The sequence below is a fragment of the Microcebus murinus genome, chromosome 4, assembly GCF_040939455.1.
Source record: "Microcebus murinus isolate Inina chromosome 4, M.murinus_Inina_mat1.0, whole genome shotgun sequence".
In the NCBI taxonomy this organism is placed as follows: Eukaryota; Metazoa; Chordata; class Mammalia; order Primates; family Cheirogaleidae; genus Microcebus; species Microcebus murinus.
Window position 1 is genome coordinate 109,676,568 of NC_134107.1, and position 22,613 is coordinate 109,699,180.

At 42.0% G+C, this 22,613-nt stretch overlaps 1 protein-coding gene across 1 annotated transcript in view; it reads left to right on the forward strand.

Moving 5' to 3' along the window:
• The first annotated feature begins 10,781 nt into the window (after window positions 1–10,781).
• The window catches only part of LOC105863941 (rho GTPase-activating protein 20-like), a 65,541-nt gene continuing 53,709 nt past the window's right edge, over window positions 10,782–22,613 (forward strand). The window contains exons 1-6 of the mRNA XM_076001423.1: window positions 10,782–10,787; window positions 11,656–11,817; window positions 12,216–12,294; window positions 19,772–20,089; window positions 20,169–20,386; window positions 22,106–22,191. Of these exons, the coding sequence (XP_075857538.1) occupies window positions 10,782–10,787; window positions 11,656–11,817; window positions 12,216–12,294; window positions 19,772–20,089; window positions 20,169–20,386; window positions 22,106–22,191 (869 nt within the window). The remainder of the gene's footprint in view (window positions 10,788–11,655; window positions 11,818–12,215; window positions 12,295–19,771; window positions 20,090–20,168; window positions 20,387–22,105; window positions 22,192–22,613) is intronic.

Consider the following 22,613-nt stretch of genomic DNA (forward strand, 5'->3'; position numbering starts at 1 on the left):
TGCCTCCAGTCACAGTCTGTGTGATGCCTGGGACTAGCTCATGAAGGGAAGGGAGCCACCCTTCATTGCACAGGGATAAGAGAGTGGGACACTCACAATGCCATCTCAGCTAGGCTGCTGTGCTGGCCAGGTCAGATGGTGGCATCACCCTGCACCCCATAAGCCCTGTGTATCTCACTCCCAGAGCTTCCGACCCACGTGAGGAGGACAGAATGGCTCCTCTCCCGTGGGAGGCTTTCCTGCTGGCAAGTGAGGTCTCGCCTCTCCCCTCTACTGGTACAGGGGGCCTTGTGCGGTGCCCTCTGTCTGAGGGCCTGGTCGTAAGCCACCTGCAGTGGAAACAGCAGTGGATTGCAAGCCAAGAGCCCTGGGTTCTGGTGCCTGGGAACTCCCCTCGTCTGCAAAAGGAGGAGTTGGGGCTGGACCACCTCCAAGGGCCTCTCTACATCTAACGTTCAATGAGTTGAGGACGAGCCCCTTCTCTGAAAGCAGGTGGGGTTTCATCTATCTGGATAAATTGGTGAACCATGCCAGTGATTGGCATCCTTTCTCCTGAGGTTCATGATCCAAAATAAGCCTCTTCTTAGCTGTCCATGTCCTTCTTTGAGAACTGGCCTGGGCTTTTGTGTTTCAGCCACCCGATGCTCACCACACCAGAATGCAATAGGCCCAGGCCCCAAAGAGCCTGGAATGTCTGCTCCCTCCCCTCCTGCAGGATCAATCTCTTCAGAGTCTCCAGACCTCTGGGACATTTTCATACATGTGTTACAGCTCAGTAAAACAAATACACAGCCACACATATGGGAGAAATCACTGGGCTGCTCCAAGGCCCCCATGTAACTAACTCAAGCATGTATTTCTCTGTCCAGAAATGACCTTTGATATCTTTGCAGCAGGTGCAGCTAATTAGCAACCCCGAAGTGCCACACTGGAGCCCTGGAGAAGGGGCAGGCAATGGTGATTCATGCTCACAGAAACATTCCCAGGGTGCCACACTCAGCGAGCGTCACAGAAGCTAAAGTTCACTGATGACTTGAAGAGTGGAATGTTCTACCACTGGCATCCGTTGCTCGGGCCTTAGGGAGCTCATCGTGTCCTTGTTTGATCCCCTATTCCCCATCCTTACTTCAGAGGGGAGTGCTTAGAGCAGGAAGATAGTGTTTGTGAGCCCAGAAATCTCTAGCAGGAAACTTAATCATATTATCCTGAGTCGAAGAACTTGAGAATCCCTCCCCTTCTCATCCTCTTCTCTGAGTGCTTTCACGGGTCCTGGCTTTGCTGGAGTTTCTGTGAATGCAGAGGTGTGCTTGGCCCCCATGTGCTCTGGGTGGAGCAGTAGGAGGGACTGTAGGGATATCATACTTGGTCCTGGCTGGCACCAACAGCCGGGCAGTGACCACTACAGAAGAGAGCAGGAAGCACAGGTGAGGAGCACTTGATGTCAGCTATAGTACCTGCAGTAGGAGCCCTGTGTCCTTGGGAGCTCACCTGAATCTCTGAGCCCGTGCTTCTGTGGCAGGGAGTCGATGACACCCACCTTAGGCATGTGGGGACATGTAACACATCTGCACGGTGAATGTTGTGTCATCATCTGATGCTCTAGCATTATCAGTTAGGTGAATGATGATGAACACAGTGAGTCCAGACTAGGGCAGCCATATGGTAAAGAGAGGGACAAGGAGTCCCAGTAAGGAGGGAACAGGTCCGAGGACACAGACTGACAGTCAAAGACCTGTGTGGGGTATGCAGGAGCATGTGAAGGTTCTGGTATTAACATATTACATAACCCGACCAGCCAAGGCAGATGCTTCTCTAAATAACACAGTTGTAATATGAATATTTTTTCACTGTAGCAAGAGGTACTGAGGCAAGACACCAGGGAGCACTTCCAAACCAAGAGGATTGAGAAAAAACACCCATACAACTGAACAAGTGCTTGGATTAAAAGTGCCCTTCACCCCAATCCCATCCACTGCCATCTTTAATATCCCGAACTGAGTGGTGGATAAGGCAGAAAAAAAACAGGGCATCATGGACAAGGGAGACCACTGGGCTCAGGCTGAATCCTCAGGGGGCTATTTCCTCCTTGGGTGCTGATCTGAGTGCCAGCAGCACCTGGCAGTGTGCCCGCACAGCGAGACCAGGTGCCCAAAGTCCTCCCGATCCACTGAGGCAACAGAGAGCCCACGGGGCCCAGAGCTTCCCTTCACAATGGGCACTTCCGAGTGTGAAGACGGGGTGACAAGGGCTGGCTTAGATACATGGAAAATGGGAGAGGGAGACACCCCCGAGAGGCAGCGGGACAGCTGCCTTTGGAGGGGCGGGCTCAACCCTAAATGCATAAAATACTGCTGAGGCAGATCACTGATGTGGGGTTTAGACAGTTGCTTATAATAATTAGAGGTCATCCCTCGCATGTTTGGGAGTCCGGCTGCACTCTATCGGCTAGAAAAGCAACCAGAGAAAATAGCCCTGAAAACAGTGAGAAGGATTTGAATTGGCCAAGGGGAAGTTCTCACTGGTGTGGCTCCTCACCAGGAAGACCAGGGCAGGTGTGTGCTGGCCTGGTGTCCCAAAGGATTCATATGTGCCATGGTGGGAGATTACCAGGAGATAAACACAAGTCCACCACATGCCAGGCATTTCTGCTATTGCTCCTCTTAGTCCCTGCAACAGCCCTGAGAGGGTATTTTGTTATCCTGTGTTAGAGACCCTCCAGGCTGAGCCGCTGCCTCTGCCCAGCCCCAAGCTGCCAGCCAGGGGCTGAGGGAAGGTGCAGGGCCAGAGAAAGAATGAGCTCAAGCGACCAAACCAGAGCACTCCTGAGCACTCTTCTCTGCCTCTACCAGTGAGGGCCAGAATGATCAGGATGGTCCCAGATCAAGTGCCCCTCATTGACCAGGGCCCCACCCAAGGAACTCCCATGGGGTTGTATGGCTGAGGCAGACATTAATCCTCCTCCATCCTCACCCCAGGGAGGCACAGAAATAAGGAGGCTTCCAGTCCTTACATTAATTCTGCCACATAAACTCTGCCACATGAGCCTGAGTTAATGCACGTGAAACAAATTGAAGAGGTCCAGGTGCAGTGGATGCTCCATGAGGGCTCCCCGCTTTGACTGTCGTGCCTCCAGGCCACGTGTGTGTGCAGCTGTCTCTGGCTGAAGCGTCTGCACGCAGAATAAACCAGGACATGTGTGACAGCCACCTTTGCTCCTAGGTTTGAATCCCAGTGCCGCCACATACTGCCATTGTGACCTCGGGCAAGTGACTTATTATTACTATGGCTCAATTTCCTCTACTGCAAAATGGAAATATTAGTAAAAGCTACCACTGGAGGCTATTGTGCTGATGAAATGGAAAAAAACAGACAAAAACTAAAAGATGTTTAAGCAGTCGGCACAGTGCCTGGCAAGCACTTGGTAAATGTCAGCCATCATTTTGTTATCAACATGATTGAAGACTCAGCTCAGGTTTAGCTCCAGGATTTCTCTTGGTGCCAAAGGTTACTTCCCTCCTCTGTGCCACAAGGGCTCCCTCTAGCGCCGGCCTTGTGAGTTACAATGAGAGACTCCGGACCCTCAAGTCTCCCATCCCAGAACCAGCACCTTTGTTCCAAACTCCATCTAAAGCTACTTTCACAATTACAGTCAGGAGTTGCTTAAGGACAGGGACTTTCTGAGAAATGCATCCTTAGGTGATTTCATCATTGTGTGAACATCACAGCCTGTACTTACACATGTACGTGGCCTACTGCACACCTAGGCTCTATGGCATGGCCTACCACTCCTCAGCCACAAGCCAGTACAGCATGATGCTGTGCTGAACGCTGTAGGCAACTGTGAGACAGTGGTAAGTATGTGTGTATCCAAATATACATCAACATAGAAAAGGTGCAGTACAGATACGGTATTATAATCTGGTAGGACCAACAGTATTATAATCTGGTGGGACCATCATATCACATACCAACATCGTATGTGATATGATGTTGACTAATGAGCTGTTATATGATGCATGATTGTATTCTGAGCAACTAATTTTTTAAGTTCTTAGTATATAAATCCAAAAAAGTGAATTTTAAAAAGCTTGTTTCTGTTTCTAGGCTTTATATTGATATAAATATAAAACAGAAGATAATTTGGGTTCAAGGGTCAGGAATGGGTGGGCTTCTATATAACCCCAGAATTGACAGTAGTAGACACATTGTGATTTCATTATTAAGGTTAATACTATATTAAGCTAACTTTATTTTTATTTGTAGGACATCTTTTGAAAATGCTTCATTGTTTTTAGTAGGTTCATGGAACAAAACTAAAGCACCTCACCCAGCATAGAAAGTGAGCATGAAATAGTAGAAATTTCTATTTTTTTCTGACAAACACAATGAAATTTGTATAACCAAATTTGCATTTTCTCATCTAAAGTAATCTGAGGCCATACATTTGTTCCAGTGATGTTACTGCTGACCATCCAGAGTCTGCCCTGTAGTGAGCTGAATTGTGACCCCAAACAGTAGTTTCCTCTCATTCAACATTTTGTTTCCATGGTGAACTATAGCTCCAAAATATTAAATGAAAAATTTCAGAAGTAAACAATTCATACATTTTAAGTTTTGTGCAGTTCTGAGTAGTGGGATGAAATCTTGAGCCGTCCTACCTGGAACTTGAATCACCCCTTTGTCCAGTGTCTCCATGCTGAATACACTACCCAACCTTTAGTCACTTGGCAGCCTCCTTGGTTATCGGATCAAGAAAACATAGTGTATACAGGGTTTGGTGCCATCCAAGATTTCAGGCATCTATTGGGGGGTCTTGGATAAGGGAGGGCTACAGTATTCATTTCCTAATCCTTGGGACCTATAAATGTGACCTTCTATGGCAAAAGAGTGAATATTTCCTTTTGTTATAAAAATGTGATTACGTTAAGGATCTAGAGGGGACAGGTTTATCCTGGCTATCCAAGTGAGTCCCAAATGCAATCATATACATCCCTATAAGAGAGAGGCCAAGGGAGATTAAACACACGTTTGTGTTTCATATCACATCAAAGTTTCATATTGCATAACAGAAAGAATTTAACATCAGGGTTTCTCATCATTTGTGATGTTCTCATTGACAACAGGATTTGGGCAATGGTAGTCTGAATCCTTGATTGGAAATCATCTTTGTAGTCATACGTTAGCATTTTAAGTAGGTCTAGCTTTTTACCACCCTGGCTTTAATATCAATTAGAATGTTGCACCTTAGTCAAATGTCATTAGTGATTATTAATTAATTATTTCCTCTTCATTCATACAGGAAAAGAAGCAATAACTAAAATAAATTACAATTAAAATATAAATTTAATGATTGTTGTTATGTATATTCTATTACCACTCAGTTTTAGCTTAAATATGAAGTGTGTGATACTGTGACAGGTGTCAAAGGAAATTATTTCAAATTCTTATCTGTTAATATAAAATCTATTTCTTTAAAGCTGGGAAGATACTCAATGTCTGGTATCTACTGCTCTTTCTTTCTCCTTCAGGAATAGGAACCTTTTTAAATGAGAAAAAATAATCATCCTATATTGGCATGGTTGGGTACATTTTAAACATCTAAGGACTGAAACTTCCTGGTACATTCTCAGATATCTTTGTGTCCTTGGCTCTGACTACTGGTTTCCAATCTATTGTCACTCATCCTGTCTTTGATCCTGCCCCCTTTGCCAATTCATAATATTTCTTCTTTCTCAGAAAATTCAATATTTTGTATTCTTTGTCCAAAATAATTTTTAAAAATTATTACACAGTTCAATTTATGATAATAAAATTAACTGAATTGTCTTAGCCCTATTTAAATAAGTACACATAGAAGCTACGTATTGTTTCCAAATAGTTAGATTGATAGTTCATCTTCTGTTTAAGAGATTACTTTTACTTAACCGGGTCATCTGGAACAAACAAGGAGGCAAGGAAACAATACATATATATGCTAAGTTTTAAATTTTTTTCTTTTATTTATGTACATATTTCCTCACTAATTAATTTATTCATCAAAGATATTTTCCTGTTTCATTTTCTCTGTTTATTAAAGATTTCTTATAGAAGAAAGAATGGACACATAGAGAACAAACTACCTTTCTTATACACAATACATACCTTCAACAATTGTTACAAATGACCAATTCATTTACTCAAATGCCTCAAATGCCTCCTGACTTTTGTTCTTTTTTCCATTCCCATAGGTTCAAAGATGCATATTCTATTTTAATAGATAAAGCAAAAGAAGAGCCATAAAGAAAACAGTTAATAGGTAATAACTCATTTTTTGTTCATACATTAAATATCTAAAATAATTTTCTGCATTTAATTTTTTCTGATCTTTATGTCTAGTAATCAAAGTTTATTATTATAAGTGGATTATTAATTTATTGTCAAAATGCACATTCCACTGAAAATTAAACACTAATATTTCCATAATTATATTAATCTTAAGATGATAAGATTTTGACAAGATTATAGTAAGAGATTACTAATGCCAACATATATAAGGATTAACATAATGAGGTCTTTTTGTATTTCCTAATAGGTAACCAGCATTATTTACTGAAACATTTCCACCTTTCCATGTCAATTAATTTTCATGCAATTTAATACTGAATCAATATTCCAGTTTTCACAATTATTCAAAATCATCAATGGTATTGATCTAATAAGCTCTGAGAATTGCATGTAATTGTAATATCCCTTAAGGCTTTTTAATCCATAAGCACTTTTAAACAAAGTCCTGTTTTGTTCAGAATAGTATCTTGTTAATTAACCAAAAAGTGTCTAGTTGTCTAGGTAAAACTATCTTCTGGAACAGTATAGATGACATATAATGGTGTTCTATATGTTATTCTTTTAACCACTCTATTTCTTGTTTTTTGTTTGTTTCATTTTTAAAATGTTTCATTGTATATATTTAAGGTGTAAAACATGTTTTCATATGCACTTACATAGTAAAATGGTCAAGCAAATTAAACATAGCCATCATCATACATAATTACCCTCTTTCTGTTGCAACAGTACCTAAAATCTACTCTTTTAGCAAAACCCTGAATACAATTTCATTATCTCCAGTCTCATGCACTGCATTAGATCTCTAAACTTGTTCATTATACACATCTGTTTCTTTGTATCCTTTGACCTAAATCACCCCATTTTTCACGCCATCCCCCTCCCTGCCCATGGTAACCAACATATTATTCTCTATATTGTGTCTTCCACTTTTATTTTTCTTTAATTTTCTTTTAGATTTCACATGTAAGGTAGATATGCAGTTTTTCCCCTGTGTTTGGTTTATTTCACTTAGTATAATGTCCTCCTGATTCATTCATGTTGTAACAAATGGCAGGAGTCAAATGGCAAGAGCAGGAGTTCCTTTTTTTAAGGCTGAATATTATTCCTGTAGAGAGACAGAGATAGAGAGAAAGACAGAGGTAGATAGATAGATGATAGATAGATAGATAGATAGAGACAGACCACAGTTTTTCTATACATTTATCCATCCTTGGACTGCTCAATTTCTTGTTAACTGGAAGTTGGATCCCAAGGTTTGGTGCTTTCAATTTAGAAACTTTTGGCAATTATTAAATTTATATGAAACAGGGACCTCTTGAACACACAGTCAGATGTAGCCAAATGTAGTCTTCTTGTTATAGTGGGGATGAACTGGGCCTTGAAGATGTTCAATTTTAAGAAATGGAAAATAGCATTTCTATGGAAGTCAGACTTCACTGGAAACAGAAAATGCGTGGAGATTATACCAGGCCTGACACAAGAGGAACCTTGTTGCCCACAACAACAGTTCCCTTTCCTATACTGACCTTTGCTACTTGTAACCATGACAGTCAAGTTCCGAAGTTTTGCTCTATTAGGACTGCCTAGTTTAGACTTTTCTTCTGTTTGCTGTCAGCCACTCTCAGATCTTATTCTTCTAATCATCCTATTTTTGTTAACTGCAAGTTAGATCTAAAGGAATGGTGGTTTAATGTTAAATGATCTTGGCTAAAGTTGGTGAATGTGTTTCATATCAACTAACAAAAATAAACCCTAACATTAAGATTCCTCATCATTTGTGGTACTAAGATTTGCCACAAGATAGAAGCAATATTGGTCTTCCTCCTGGAAATGATCCTAGTCCTTGACTTCCTCCTCCACCTCCTATTCCTTCTTCTCCTCCTCTACCTCAGGTCATTTTGTAGTATTTAAAAATGTCCTGTTTTTCATTAGCCACACATCTCATAGTTTTAATACCAACTAGAATGTCATGCCTTAGTCAAATTTCACTAGAGTTGGAAACTAATTATTTCCTTTCCTTTTTATATATAAGAAGCATTAACTAAGATAAATTAAAATACAAATTTTAGGATTTTTATCCTGTTATTATATTACTTTTCAGTTTTAACATATTTGAAGTGTGTTATGTTGTAACATGTTTCAAAGAAAAATTCACATTTGCATCCATAAAAATCTATTTTTTAATAGGGGACAATCTTCACTGTCTGACCTATATGAGGACTGAATGCTGATCTTTTTCTTTTGCTCAAAATTCCTTCCTAAGGAGGCCAGATGACTCACAAATGGTAAATTCCTACTAAGCAGGTTTTGTTAAGCAAATAAAGTGTGGTTTACTACTCAACCTGATTCCAGTATAGCATTAACATCGCCTGGAAGATAGAAAGCCCCCATCTTAACTCAAGCATCCTAGCAGATGCCTATCTTACCTTGAAACATTCTGTCTGGACCTCCCAGAGTGCTCACAACTTTATATTAAATTAAGCATTTCCTTTCTGGTCTTTTAGATAAAGCCTAACTCTCTCAGCCAATTGTTAGCCAAAGAATCTTTAAACCTACCTATAACCTGTAAGCCCCTGCTTAAAAATGTCCCACCTTTTGGGGGGCAAACCAATGTATGCCTCTCATGCATTCATTTATGACTTTACTTATAACTCTTGTCTCTCTGAAATGTATAAAACCAAACTGTAACCCCGCCACAGCGAGCCCACTTGCTCAAGGCATCTTGGGAGTGGCTCTGGGCCATGGTCCTGAAATTTGGCTCAGAATAAACTTCTTTCAAATATTTCAGAGTTTGGATTTTTTGGTCCACAGTATTATTCTTTCTTTCCTCTTTAGAATCAGGACAATTTTTGAAAGAGAAGAGAAAACCAAAAAATCTCCTGTTCCTATGTTTAATTTACATTTTAAACATCTAAGAACTGCAATTTTCTGGTATATTCTCAGGTGAAATATTTTGGTGTACTTGGTGTCTCACAAAGTGGGGACTGTTAATAGGTGCAAATATATAGTCAGACAGATAGAATGAAAAATATTTGCTAGCACAACAAAGTGACTATAATCAACAATCAGAGTAGCCTTTAAACTAACTAAAAGAGTGGAATTGAAATGTTCTTAACGCAAAGAAATGTTAAGTGCCTGATGTGATGAATACCCAATTATCCTGATTTCATTAATTCATATGGTCTGCCTGTATCAAAACATCACATGTATTCTATAAAGATATACACAACTATTATGTACCCATAATAATTAAAAATGTAAAAAATAAGGCCTTTTTAAGATTACAGTATCACTTTCTGTTATTTTGTATTGCAAATATGCAATAATTGTTTCACTTATAATTAAATTAGGATTTAAGGGAAAGGATTGCAGTCTCATACTTTTGAGGATCAGAACTGAATTGAAATACTGTTCCACCACTGATTAGCTGAGTAATTTTACACTAATTACTGGACTTACTCATGGGACCAAGAACCCTAACTCTATCATATCTATTAGCACAGATAATAATCAACTTTGCAGCAGATATAGCAGTAAATTAGGAGTATAGTTACAAGGGCTATTTCCAAAAGTTTGTGGAGAGGTTTATAACATAAGCAGGTAGACAGAACTAACAAACATGCAATCAACTGAAATGCCTAGGGAAAACAAAAGGGAAAAGAAAAGAAACCCAAAGTGATTTGTGAGAGAGAGAAATGTCACAGATTGTGCAGACTTACCCTTAAAAATGAGCAAGAGCATGAAACATGCAGTAGACAATAAATGATGAATAGTTAATTAATTTGGCCTCGTTCATAGAGCAATCCAAATATTGATGGAAAACAGACATTTGTCCTCCTTATTTCTGTTTCTTGTTAAAATATCAAGTTGCTTTGTAAAATACATTTAAAATGATTAAGTAGCAAGCAAGCTAACTATGGACTAAGTAGAAGAGTTTGGGGTCATATCGGGTTTTATCTCAAATGAAAATGAATGCAACACAATTTATGATGCTCTCCAGTTATGAAGAACAAAAGGAAGACAGTACCATTGAGTTTAGTGGTTAAGAACATGAATTTTGGCATCCTAGATTAGATTCTAGTTCTTGCACTCAGTAAGTATGTGATATTTGACAAGTACCTTAATATCTCTAAGTATCAGGCTCTTTATTTGTATAGTGGGCATAAAAATACAATCCATTAGAGTTGTTTTAAAGATTATGATAGTGTGCACAGTGTTTGACTCCTAAATTTATATGTCCCTATCCTTCAAAGGTAAATACCAATGAATGATAACTGTTATGAATACTATAATACTGTTGACATGGTAAGCATGTAGGCTTTGAGCCCAGTCAGATCTGGATTCAAATCCTGATTCTGCCACTTATTGACTGCATGACCACAGAAAGTCATTTAGGTTCTATGAACCTCATCTTCTTGTTTCAAGTGAGCACAATAATATCTACCTCTTTGGTAACAATGAAGGTAAGTAAAATAATATATGTAAGGTATGCCTACTGCATGGCAGGCACTCAGCAAATGCTTGTCCTTTTCTACCATTTTCCCTAGAAAATAATGTCAAATTTTTACCATAGAATCCAAGGTCCTTCACGATGTGACCCCAAGCTTTCTTTTACCTGCCACAGATCCCAACACCTTTCCTCTTATACTCCCTTTTCTTCTCTCTCCTTCCTCTCCTTTTCCTAACTCCTCTCTCTCCCAGCCCATAAGTTTCCACTTTTAGAACTGGGATTATGTCTTTTGTGTATGTGTGTATGTTTTGAGAAAATAGCCCCTCTTGCGATTCTAATCAAAAGAAGAAAAAGAAAGCCCCTCATCTGGTCTGGAGAATTAAGTAAAGTCAAAAGATCTCTTATATCAAGGCTATCCACCCCAGAGAGCTGAGCCATTGGTGTCCTCCAAATGGCAAAAGTCACAAGGCTTTCTGTGTGTCACTTAGACTGGTTAAAGCAGTGTCTAGATGCTACACAGTTGTCTCCTTTTCTGTGCAGAATTGGGGGCCACAGCAGAAGCTTGAGTGCATCTCCCATAGTGTGTGGTGAGCAGTAAATGAAATAACAAGGATCTGGTTCAAGATGGCTGACTGCAGACATCGGATACCTGCCCTCTCTAGCAAGAAGAACGAAAATTATGAGGACAAAATCATACCTTAAACGGAATTATCAAGAAGAGAACACTGGAGTCTAGTGGAGAACTCACAGGAAACACCTGAGGCAAAGAAGGAGAAGGACGTGAGAGGCCAGCTTAGCAGACACTGGCGGGAGCCTAGAGGGATCCGTACTGCGATGGAAGGTAAGTGAGAGGACCTCAGTGGCCCACACCCCTGCTGCAGACTGCTGCAATGTCAGCTGTGGGGAGCTTCCCCACCCACATGAGCCCTGACACTACTGTGGACAGTGACTCAAACACCCTCAGCAGCATTTCACCAGACTGGGAACTCCTGCTGGGTCACTCGCCCCACCCCAGAGCCCCGCAGCTGCAGCAGGGTGCCACTGTGAGAACACACCACCTGGGGACCTCCCACTTACATCCCCCAGTGTCCACCCAGAGGCTGCAGTGGTGCAATGCTGGCTGGACCTAAGGCTGCTGCAGGGTCCCCAGTACTCTAGGTCACAGGGACTACTCCTCCTGGGGAAAGGATGGTACAGTGGTGTACAGCAATAAGAAGGCAGTCCCGGAGACAAAGAAAACCAAAGCCTGCAGCACTTTCCAGAGTCTGAGAGCTCCCTGCTGGGGCTGTGAAAAGTGACCCCATCCCCAGATGCAGCACAAACTCTGTGTTCTGCCTCACCAGCAGAGAGTGAAATCCCCTCCTGCCAGTGGAGCTGCCTCTCTGCTCTGGATCATGCGTGTATAACAGGGCCCCTGCTTCCCCACTGCACACCACTGCAGACCCGACTGCTTTTGCTGCTGCTGCCAGCAGAGGCTGGCACAGGCAAGCCCAAGGGCTGCCTGACTGGAGCTGGGAGTGGTGACTATGACCCACTGGTGGTGTGGCCTCTGTGCTCAGGGCTCATGGGCAAAGAGCAGGGTCCCTCTCCCCTCTCTGAATGGCACTGTGGCACTGCTGCTACAGAGAACAGGAGAGCCTGAGAACCTCATGTTTGGAACGGTGGGTGGCATCTCTGCATCACAGCCACTGCCAACACCTGCTGGCACTGCTTGGAACTAAGAGAGTCATCATACCACTGCTACTAGAACTTGCCCACGTGGCCCACTGCTGCTATTACCGTGTTTCCCCGAAAATAAGACCTACACATAAAATAAGGCCTAGCAGGATTTCTAAACATATGTGCAATATGAGCCCTACCCCGAAAATAAGACTTAGTGATGGGCGTGGCTACGCAGCGTATCGGCACAACCCATGCATTTCATTGCAGAGCAGTAAAGAAGATGAGCAGCCCTTCTCATCTGCCCCAGGAGAGCTTTATTGCTTGATATGAGAGATTGGGGTCAATGGTTCTAAAGGAAATAGAGTCGCAAGAAATTCAGGATGGAATTCGGGGTTTGGAGAGTTATGATGATGTTCCAGAAGAAGACGACTTAACTATATTTGAATAAATGTAGATTGTTGTGCCATACTTAAAAAAAATAACACATCCCCTGAAAATAAGCCCTAGGGTGTCTTCTTGAGGAAAAAGAAATATAAGACCCTGTCTTATTTTGGGGGAAACACGGTAGTTAAGTTGTCTTCTTCTGGAACATCATCATAACTCTCCAAACCCCGAATTCCATCCTGAATTTCTTGCGACTCTATTTCCTTTAGAACCATTGGCCCCAATCTCTCATGTCGAGCAATAGAGCTTTCATTAAATGAGCAGCTCTTATCCATGTAACCTGCTCAGAGTGCATTGGTAACAACACTGTCAGTGATTTTATCCCATGAATTCTTCACCTAAATCACGACCTCTTGAAGGCTAGGTTTCACAGTTTCCACGCTTATTTCTTGTCATTCTATTTTCAATGTAGTCGTTAATTTCCATGCACAAATGGTCTTTAAATGGCTTGTTTATTGCAATTTCAAGGGTCTGCAGATAGGCAGTCATTCCTGCAGGAATCATTATTTGATCTATTCTTCTCTCTGCAAGGATGTTCTTCATGGCTTTAGCACGGTGAGTGCTGGCTGAATCCCAGACTAGCAGACCTCTTTGGCCACCTCACAAAACAAGTTGGCAGCATTAAATCAAGCCACTTCCCCATAACTGCTTGTGTGCACCAGGCTTTTTCGGTTTCAAGAACATAATTGTTGGAAACACATTCAATCTTATCTTTCTTGCCCTTAGTGATGATAAGGGGTGTGACTTTCTTTCCATCTGGAGGAATTGCCAAAATAAGGTAACGTGTGAACTTTCGTGACCAATGGAGGGAACGTAGATTGAGGAGGCACCCCTCTGTTTAATTGTTGCTTGGGCTCCTTCACCCATAAACACTGCAGTTTCATCCATAGCAATCAGGTTGCAAAGTTGGTATTTAGAAAAGTCAATGCCATCAACAAAGGACTTGAATGCAAGTGCTCGCTTAATAACCAGCATCTTCCAACTTAAACAGTGTTGTCGATTTTCTTAGAAACAGTTCATATCGCTGAAGGAAGCCATGAAGCCAGTGTTGTGATGCTTTGAAATCTTCTGGGGATATTTCTAATTGTGGTGCCACTGCAAGGGCAAATCTTTGAATATCAGCCCTGCGCACAGCCAAAGCCTTTGCTCTCCTGCAGCAATCCATTCACCGATCATGTCTTCCAGCTCGGGAAATAAAGGCTGACCTGAACCACTCTTATGCTTCTTAACATTTCCTCTATCCACATGTAGATTGAGGTTATTGTATTTTGCTTGCCATTTTCGGACCATTTGGATATCCAACTTCTTCTCTTTGCAGAAAGCCATAAGATTCTTGCCCTTGGAGTCCTCCACAATTTCTTTCTTGTACTCAACAGAATAGCTCTTTCTTTTTGCACTCATCTGGGGGTACAGGTACTCAGGAAAAGCAGAGATAGCCCAGCAAAGCTGATATATAAGGGCTGGCTTATTTATCAGAGATCCAGTGAGCTCTGGGTCCAATCTGCACAGTGGAGCAGCAATGATCTTTCTGGGCTCAGTAGGAGACTGCTTGCTGAAGCTTTTCCCCTATCCCCTGGTGTTTGTGGGGGGTGAGAGAGGCCCACAGTGCTGAGTAAAATGGCAGCCACAGCTTTCCTTCTTCCCCCTGGGGACACACAATACCCAAAATGGAGCGTCCCGCTCCTCACTTCACTGAGGAAACTTTCTCCACAAAGCCTCAGCTTGCAGTACACACAGGATGGCTAGGGCCTGACAGGGGGAGCCGACCTTGTTGATTGGGCTGCCTACACCTTTCCAGTCACCCCTGGGATAGTAGCTATCATGATGGGGCAGATGAGAAGGGCTGCTCACCTTCTTTACCACTCTGTGATGAAATGCATGGGTTGTGCAGATGTGCTGCGTAGCCACACCCATCCCTAGGTCTTATTTTCTGGGTAGGGCTTATATTGTGCAAATGCTTAGAAACTGTGCTAGGGCTTATTTTATGTGTAGGTCTTATTTTCGGGGAAACACAGTACAGTTGAATAAATGTAGATTGTTGTACCATACTTTAAAAAAATAACACATCCCCTGAAAATAAGCCCTAGGGTGTCTTCTTGAGGAAAAAAATATATAAGACCCTGTCTTATTTTGGGGGAAACACAGTATCTACATCCAAGCAAAAACTACCACTTCTGTTGAGGGGGAGTAGTCCATTCCCTGAGCTGTCTGTCCCTTCCGGGAGGAGCCTGCCCTCTCTGGAGGGAGGCCCCTAGCACAGCTACACTTCCCCCACCAGAGAATTTCAGCCACAGCCTATAGCCAGTCTGGTCACCCTTCACACAGTGGCTGGAGCTTCCTCTATCATATCTGCTATAGCTGGGCCAGAGTGGGAGTTGGAAATCTTGGTGCTTTTGTGTTCCCAAAGGACAGAGACTGCTGTCACTGCCAAGAGAAGGAGGTGTGAGCAGCGTGCCTCTGCTAATCTTGTCAAGAGGAACCAGCCCTCCTGTTAGAGGTTCACAGTGCATACACCCTTCTCCTGCCTGAGCATTCTTCCAGACCAGGAGATCACCCCATCCTTTGCCATCACAGCCAGTGGCTGAACTCAGGGAGGCTTGAGGGCAAATATGCCAGCCCAGCCTCAGCCTAGTCCCCCCAGGACTCAAGCATGCCCCCAGGACCTGGAGATTACTTAACCTAGTCTACCACCACTAGCACCTGAATATTCTCCCAGAGGTCTGAGGTCCAATCAACTGAAATTGCTGGCAACACCACAGTGAGTACCTGTGATGCACAAGCCAAAAGGCAGCATACCCCTTCATCTTTCCAATGAGCAGCAGAATTTCTGGAAGAGGAGAACAGATGAATCAAAAAGCTATCTTTTCTGAGCCAAGGGAAGAGGTTCCAGATGAGAAGTAATCAGCAAACAAACTCTGGAAACATGAAAAAAATAGGCTGTTTCAACACCTGCAGAGGATCACACTAGCTCTCCAGCAATGCATTCCAATCAAGAGGAAATTTTTGAAAAGCCAGATATGGAATTCAAAATATGGATTTCAAGTAAGTTCAATGGGATTGATAAGAAAGTTGAAAACCAACACAAATCAAAAAACTAATTCAGGACATAAATAAAAAATTCACTAAAGAGATAGATGTTTTTCAAAAATGGAACTTATGGAAATAAAAGTGTCATTTAGGGAATTTCAAAATATATAGGTGAAAGTTTTGACAACAAATTATATCAAGCAAAAAAAGTAACTTCAGAGCTTTAAGACGAAAGTTTGAATTAACCCAGTCAGTCAAAAATAAAGAAAAAAGAATCAAGAGAAGTGAACAAAAGTCTCCAAGAAATATGGGATTATGTAAAATGCACAAATATAAGAATCACAGGTATCCCTGAAAGAGAAGAATAAGTAAAGAATGGGAAATCTGTTTGAGGAAATAATGGAGGAAAACATCCTTGGTCTTGTTAGAGATTTATACATCTGGATACAAGAAAGTCATTAAACTCCTGGAAGATTCATTGCAAATGAAGGTACAGAGTCATCAGACTGGCCAAGTCAAACTGAAGGAGAAAATTTTGTAAGCTGCAATACAAATGCATCAGGTAACTTACAAAGGAAAACCCATCAGACTAACAGCAGACTTCTCAGCAGAAACCTTACAATCCACAAGGGATTGGAGTCTCAGCTTTAATTTTAAACAGAATAACCACCAGTCAAGAATTTTGTATCCTAAAAAACTAAATTTCATAAGTGAAGGAGAAAAAGAATATCTTTTCCAGACAAACACTAATTTGTCACCACTAGACCTGCCCTACAAGAAATGCTCAAAATGTTCTAAACACCAAAAAGAATGGTCCACAGTCACCAGCAAACACTCTAAAGTAAAAATTCACAGCTCTTGTAAAACGGTAAAACAAGGGAGAAAACAAAGCAAATAGGTGACAATCAACATAATGACTGAAACAGTATCTCATTTATCAATACTAATACTGAATGTAAATGGTCTAAATGCCCCATTTAAAAGAAATAGATCGTTAGAATGGATTACAAAAGAAAAAAAAAAAACCCAAATATCTGCTGTGCCCAAGAAATCCATTTAAATTGTAAAGAGTGTCATAGACTCAAAGTAAATGGGTAGAAAAAATATTCCTCACAAGAAACCAAAAATTAGCAGGAGTAGCTATTCTTTATCAAATAAGACAGACTTTAAATCAATAACAGAAAAAAAAAAAGATAATCATTATATAATGATAAAGGAATCAATTCAAAAATAAATTTAAAAATCCTAAATAAATATGCACCTAACACTAGAGCTCTGAGATTCATAAGAAAATACTACTAGACATAAGAAAAGAAATAAACAGCAATATGAATTGGGGGACTTTGACACCCCACTGACAGAACTCAACAGGTCATCAAGGCAGAAAAATCAACAAATAATTATGAGACTTAACTAGGACTCTAGAACAAGTGAACCTAACAGATATTTACAGAACATTCTACCCCCAAACTGCAGAATATATATTTTTTTCATCAGTACATGCAGCATTTTCCAAGACAGACCATATGATAGATCACAAAACAAGACTCAGCAAATTTTGAAAAACTGAAATCATACCATGTATCTTCTCTGATCACCATGGAATAAAATCAGAAATCAATGCTAAGAAAAACTCTCAAAACTATACAATTATATGAAAATGAAACATCTGCCACTGAATGAACATTGGGTTAATGAAGAAATCAAGATGGACATGAAAATATTTTTTTTAATTGAATGACAATGGCAACACAAGCTACCACAATCTGTGGGATACAAAAAAAAAAAAAAAGCACTATGAAGGAAGTTCATAGCAAAAAGAGCCTACATAAAAAAGATAGAATGATCACAAATTAACAACCTGATATCACCCCACAAAGACTAGAAAAATGAGAACAAACCAAACCTGAATCTAGCAGAAGAAATAACAAAGATCAGAGCAGAACTAAACAAAATTGAAACAAACAAAAAAATACAGAGAATCAATGAAATAAAAAGTTGGCTTGTAAATAAAACTGATAGACTACTAGCTAGATTAACTAAGAAAATAACAGAGAAGATTCAAATAAGCTCAATAAGAAATGAAAAAGGAGATATTACAAGTGATACCACAGAAATACAAAAGATCACCCAAGATTACTATGAGCACCTCTATGCACACAAACTAGAAATCTAAAGAAAATGGATGAATTTCCGGAAACACACAACAGCCCAAGCATCAATCAAGAAGAAATAGAAATCCTGAACAGATCAATAATGAGTTATGAGATTGAATCAATAATAAAAAAAATCTCCCAACAACAAAAAAGCCCCAGTACCAGACAGATTCATAGCTGAATTCTACCAGACCTATAAGGAAATGGTACCTAGTGAAACTGTTCCATAACATGGAGGAGGGAATCCTCCCTAACTCATTCTACAAAGCTAGTATCACCCTGACATCAAAGCCAGGAAAATAAACAACAACAACAAAACTACATATCAGTACCCCTCATGAACATAGATGTAAAAAGTCTTAAGAAAATACTAGCAAACTGAATTCAATAGCACATCAAAAAAACTAATTCACCATGATCCAGTGGGTTTCATTCCAGGGATTCGATGATGGTTCAACATACACAAATCAATAAATGTGATTCATCACATAAAGAAAATTAAAAACAAAAACCATATAATCATTTCAATAGATGCAGAAAAAGCATCTGATAAAATACAGCACTCATTCATATGAAAACCCTTAACAAACTAGTCATAGAAGGAACATACCTTAAGGTAATAAAGGCATATATGAAGAACCCACAGCCAAAATCATATTGAATGAAGAAAAGTTGAAAGCATTTGACCTGAGAACTGGAACAAGACAAGGATGCCCACTTTCACAACTTGTATTCAACATAGTGCTGGAATGCCTAGCCTGAGGAATCAGGTAAGAGAAAAAAATAAATGGCACGTAAATAGGATAAAGGGATCTCAAACTATTCCTCTTTGCTGATGATATGATCTTATATTTAGAAAACCCTAAAGACTCCTCCAAAGGACTTCTAGATTTGATAAATAAATTCAGTAACATCTTAGATTACAAAATTAGTGTCCACAAATCAGTAGCATTTTTATATACTAATAATAGCAAAACTGAGACTCAAATCAAGAACTGAATACCATTTATAATAGCTGCAAAAAATTTAAAATACTTAGGTATATATAAATATATAAGTATATATTTATATATACTTAAGTATATATTTAACCATGGAGGTGAAAGGTCTCTACATGGAAACACTGATGAAAGAAATAACAGATGACACAAACGGAAAAACATTCCATGTTCATGAACTGCAGAATCAATATTGTTAAAATGTCCATATTACTCAAAGTGATTTACAGATTGATTGCAATTCCCATCCAGATACCAACGTCATTTTCACAGAATTAGAAACAACAATCTTAAATTTCATATGGAATAAAAAAAGACCCTTAATATCCAAAGCAATACTAAAAAATCCGGAGGCATCACATTATCTGACTTCAAACTATACTACAAAGTTATGGTAACCAAAATAGCATGGTGCAAATGTGTGTAGGGGCTGCTGCCCAGGAGCTGCAGAAGCCAGTTAGGGTTGCTGGACAGGCTAGCGTCCGGATTGCACAAGAGGTCAGGAGTTGTCTCGGGCTTCCAAAGCTGCACAGCCCGCTGCACTCTGCAAAGTGCAATCACATCCAGAGGCCTCAGGATTGGGGGCAGGGGCGGGCTTCCCTCTGCAGTCCGCTGAAAGCCAGGCAGCAATCACTGCAACTCCTCCTCTCAAGCTCAGGTCGCCACACTCCGCCCATGCACACTGGCTGTCCCCGCCGTGATCCCTCCAGCGCCCGCGCGGAGAGCGGGAAGGAGGCGCGCGGCCCCAGCAGAGGCGCGCCGCCTGCACGCGGGGTCCTCTCCCTGCCCGAACGCGGCCGCCCGGGCCCGCGCGCCCTCGGAGAGTCCCCGGTCGCTCGAGGACCCGCACCTGGAAGATGCGGCCGTTGAGCTGGGCGCGTGCCCTCCGCCGCCGCGGCCCCCGCGCTCTCCACAGCCTCGCGCCAAGCGAAGGACGAAGGACGCGGGGTTCAACGCTCACGGCTCGCGGCGCGCGTTCGTTGCGGGACCGCCCGCATTCTCCCGCACTTACCCACCGCCGCGCCACGGTTTCCCGCGGCGCTCCGGCGTTTCTCGCGTTCCCTCGAGTTCTCCCTGTGGAGAGTTCGGATTGTTTTCTTCCTCTAGGAAAGACCCCGCAGCCTCCCAGCCGCTTCCTTCAGCCGCGCGATCCGCAGCCCGGCTCCTCCCTGCGGGGGGGGGGGCGCCGGGCTGGGGCGGGACCCGGTTCCATCCGCGCTCGGTCCCCGAGGTGGCCTGGGCGCCACTGCCCCTCGGCGGGGCCGGCACAGAGGTCGTCAGGGCCGGCGGCGTCCGCCCCTGAGGGACAGCCGGCGCTGACGCAGGTGGGCGGCCAGGCCGCGCCCCGGGTCAGCCCCTCGCCCGGCCTGAGGCGCCGCCGCTCCGCGTAAATGGGGGGTTCCCGCTCCGTGTAAATGGGGAGGGGGGTTCCTGCTCCGTGTAAATGGGGAGGGGGGCTCCCGCTCCACGTAAATGGGGGGGTTCCCGCTCCGCGTAAATGGGGGGTTCCCGCTCCGTGTAAATGGGGAGGGGGGTTCCTGCTCCACGGAAACGGGGGGGGGGTCCCCGCTCCGTGTAAATGGGGAGGGGGGTTCCCGCTCCGTGTAAATGGGGAGGGGGGTTCCCGCTCCACGTAAATGGGGGGGTTCCCGCTCCGTGTAAATGGGGAGGGGGGTTCCCGCTCCGTGTAAATGGGGAGGGGGGGTTCCCGCTCCACGTAAATGAGGGGGTTCCCGCTCCACGTAAATGTGGGCATTCCCGCTCCACATAATTGGGGGGGTTCCCGCTCCACGTAAATGGGGGGGTTCCCGCTCCACGTAAATGGGGGGGTTCCCGCTCCACGTAAATGGGGGGGTTCCCGCGCCCGGGCGGAGGTCGCATGACTCCGGGTCTTGGAGGTGGTGGTCAGGGTTGGAGGGGGGGATTTTTGTCTACTGGGGAGTGGGAAGTAGCCATGTCCTTCCACCTCCCGCTCCCCAGCATAAGACATTTTTTTCTTTTTGGTCAGGGTGACTTTTGTAAGGCACTGCCTTTATAAATCACGTAATGGAATAGTGACACTGAGGCAGCTAATTAGTTTTAGATGGTTCCTATTGAAACAACATTCACTTTGCATGCATGGCTGGCCTAGGCTCCTACGAAGTGGGTGAAATCTCTGGCCAGGATAAGGTGAGATTGTTATAGCAGGAAGAATGGCTTTGGTGAGACAGCCTAAACTCCACTCATGGCTGTTTGTGACTATACTGTTACAACGACTATAGTGTTTGTTTTACTCATGTAGTGGCTGTTTTTAGAGGTTTTGATTACATAAGATTGAATTTACAGAGTAATTATCTGGATAATTCAAGTGGAATAAAACCTCATTTTACCACAAATTTTAGGTCATTGGAAACAGAGTATCTGAATTATATTTATATAGCACCTAGAATAAAAAAAATTATTCTTTTTAAGTTATAGCAAAAAAACATCTATTTGGAAGGAGGGATTCTCAAGTGTGTGAACATTTAAATTTAAAACAAATGTAAAGTTTCATTAAATTTTCATGTGATTTTAAATTTGTAGTGCCTATGTCTTTGCTTTAACTGTTTTTTCCTCCCCTTTACTTGCCTTTCCGTGAAGGCCTGTTTGGGACCTCTCCTGCCTGCGACACAGAGTAGTGCCCTCTCCAATGACACTTTGGGGCATAAATAGCTCTGAGCATCCATCTCCAGCCTTGAGCATAGGGCTGGACACATAATCAGCAATAATAATGGTTATGATGGTGTTTTTCCCAAATATTCTAATCAACATTTAACCACTTTATTTTCTGACAAAACACACACACACACACACACACACACACTGCCTATACTACTGTTTTACACTTACTATTCTATTTTTCAAACTTTTCTATTTTAGATGTTATACTTTATCTGCCTACTGAAATTGCAGGCTCCTTGATAGGCAAAGATGGGCAATACGAAACTTGTTGAATTGGATTGAAAATCAACTTTTGCTTACTTCACAAACCACTTGGTCTTCAATTATTTATTTTTCCTCAGCAGAAAATGAAAGCATTAGTAGAAAGAAGGAGGACTGTTCCATCTCTTCTCCCTGATAAAGCCCCACAAGAACAGCCTAGAACCAACATGTAAGTGCAAAGCTTTGTACTACACATCTGATATGTGCTTGGAATTTTATATTAGATGAAGAGTTTTCAGGTCACATTTTTTATGTGTGGGTGGTTTTTGTTCTCTGTTTAGTCATAGAAAGCATGACTGCTGTCCTGAGGTTATTTAAGAAGACCTCTTCTTTATGGGAATCATACTGCCTTTTAGAGCTGGTGTATAAGCTTGGTTGGTTTAAAACTGGTTGAATAGTGAATCTCACGTCACGTAGTACACAAATATGTAGGTTCCATATTTTATCAAAGTATATTTGTAGAAATAATCAGAAATCAGAATACTGAAAAATGAATATTGTTGTACACAAAATATGGCTTATTTTTTATCATAGGGTTATGCCTGTGCATGCATAAAGGTCATTTTTCTCACCAGTTTTAGATATGAAGGA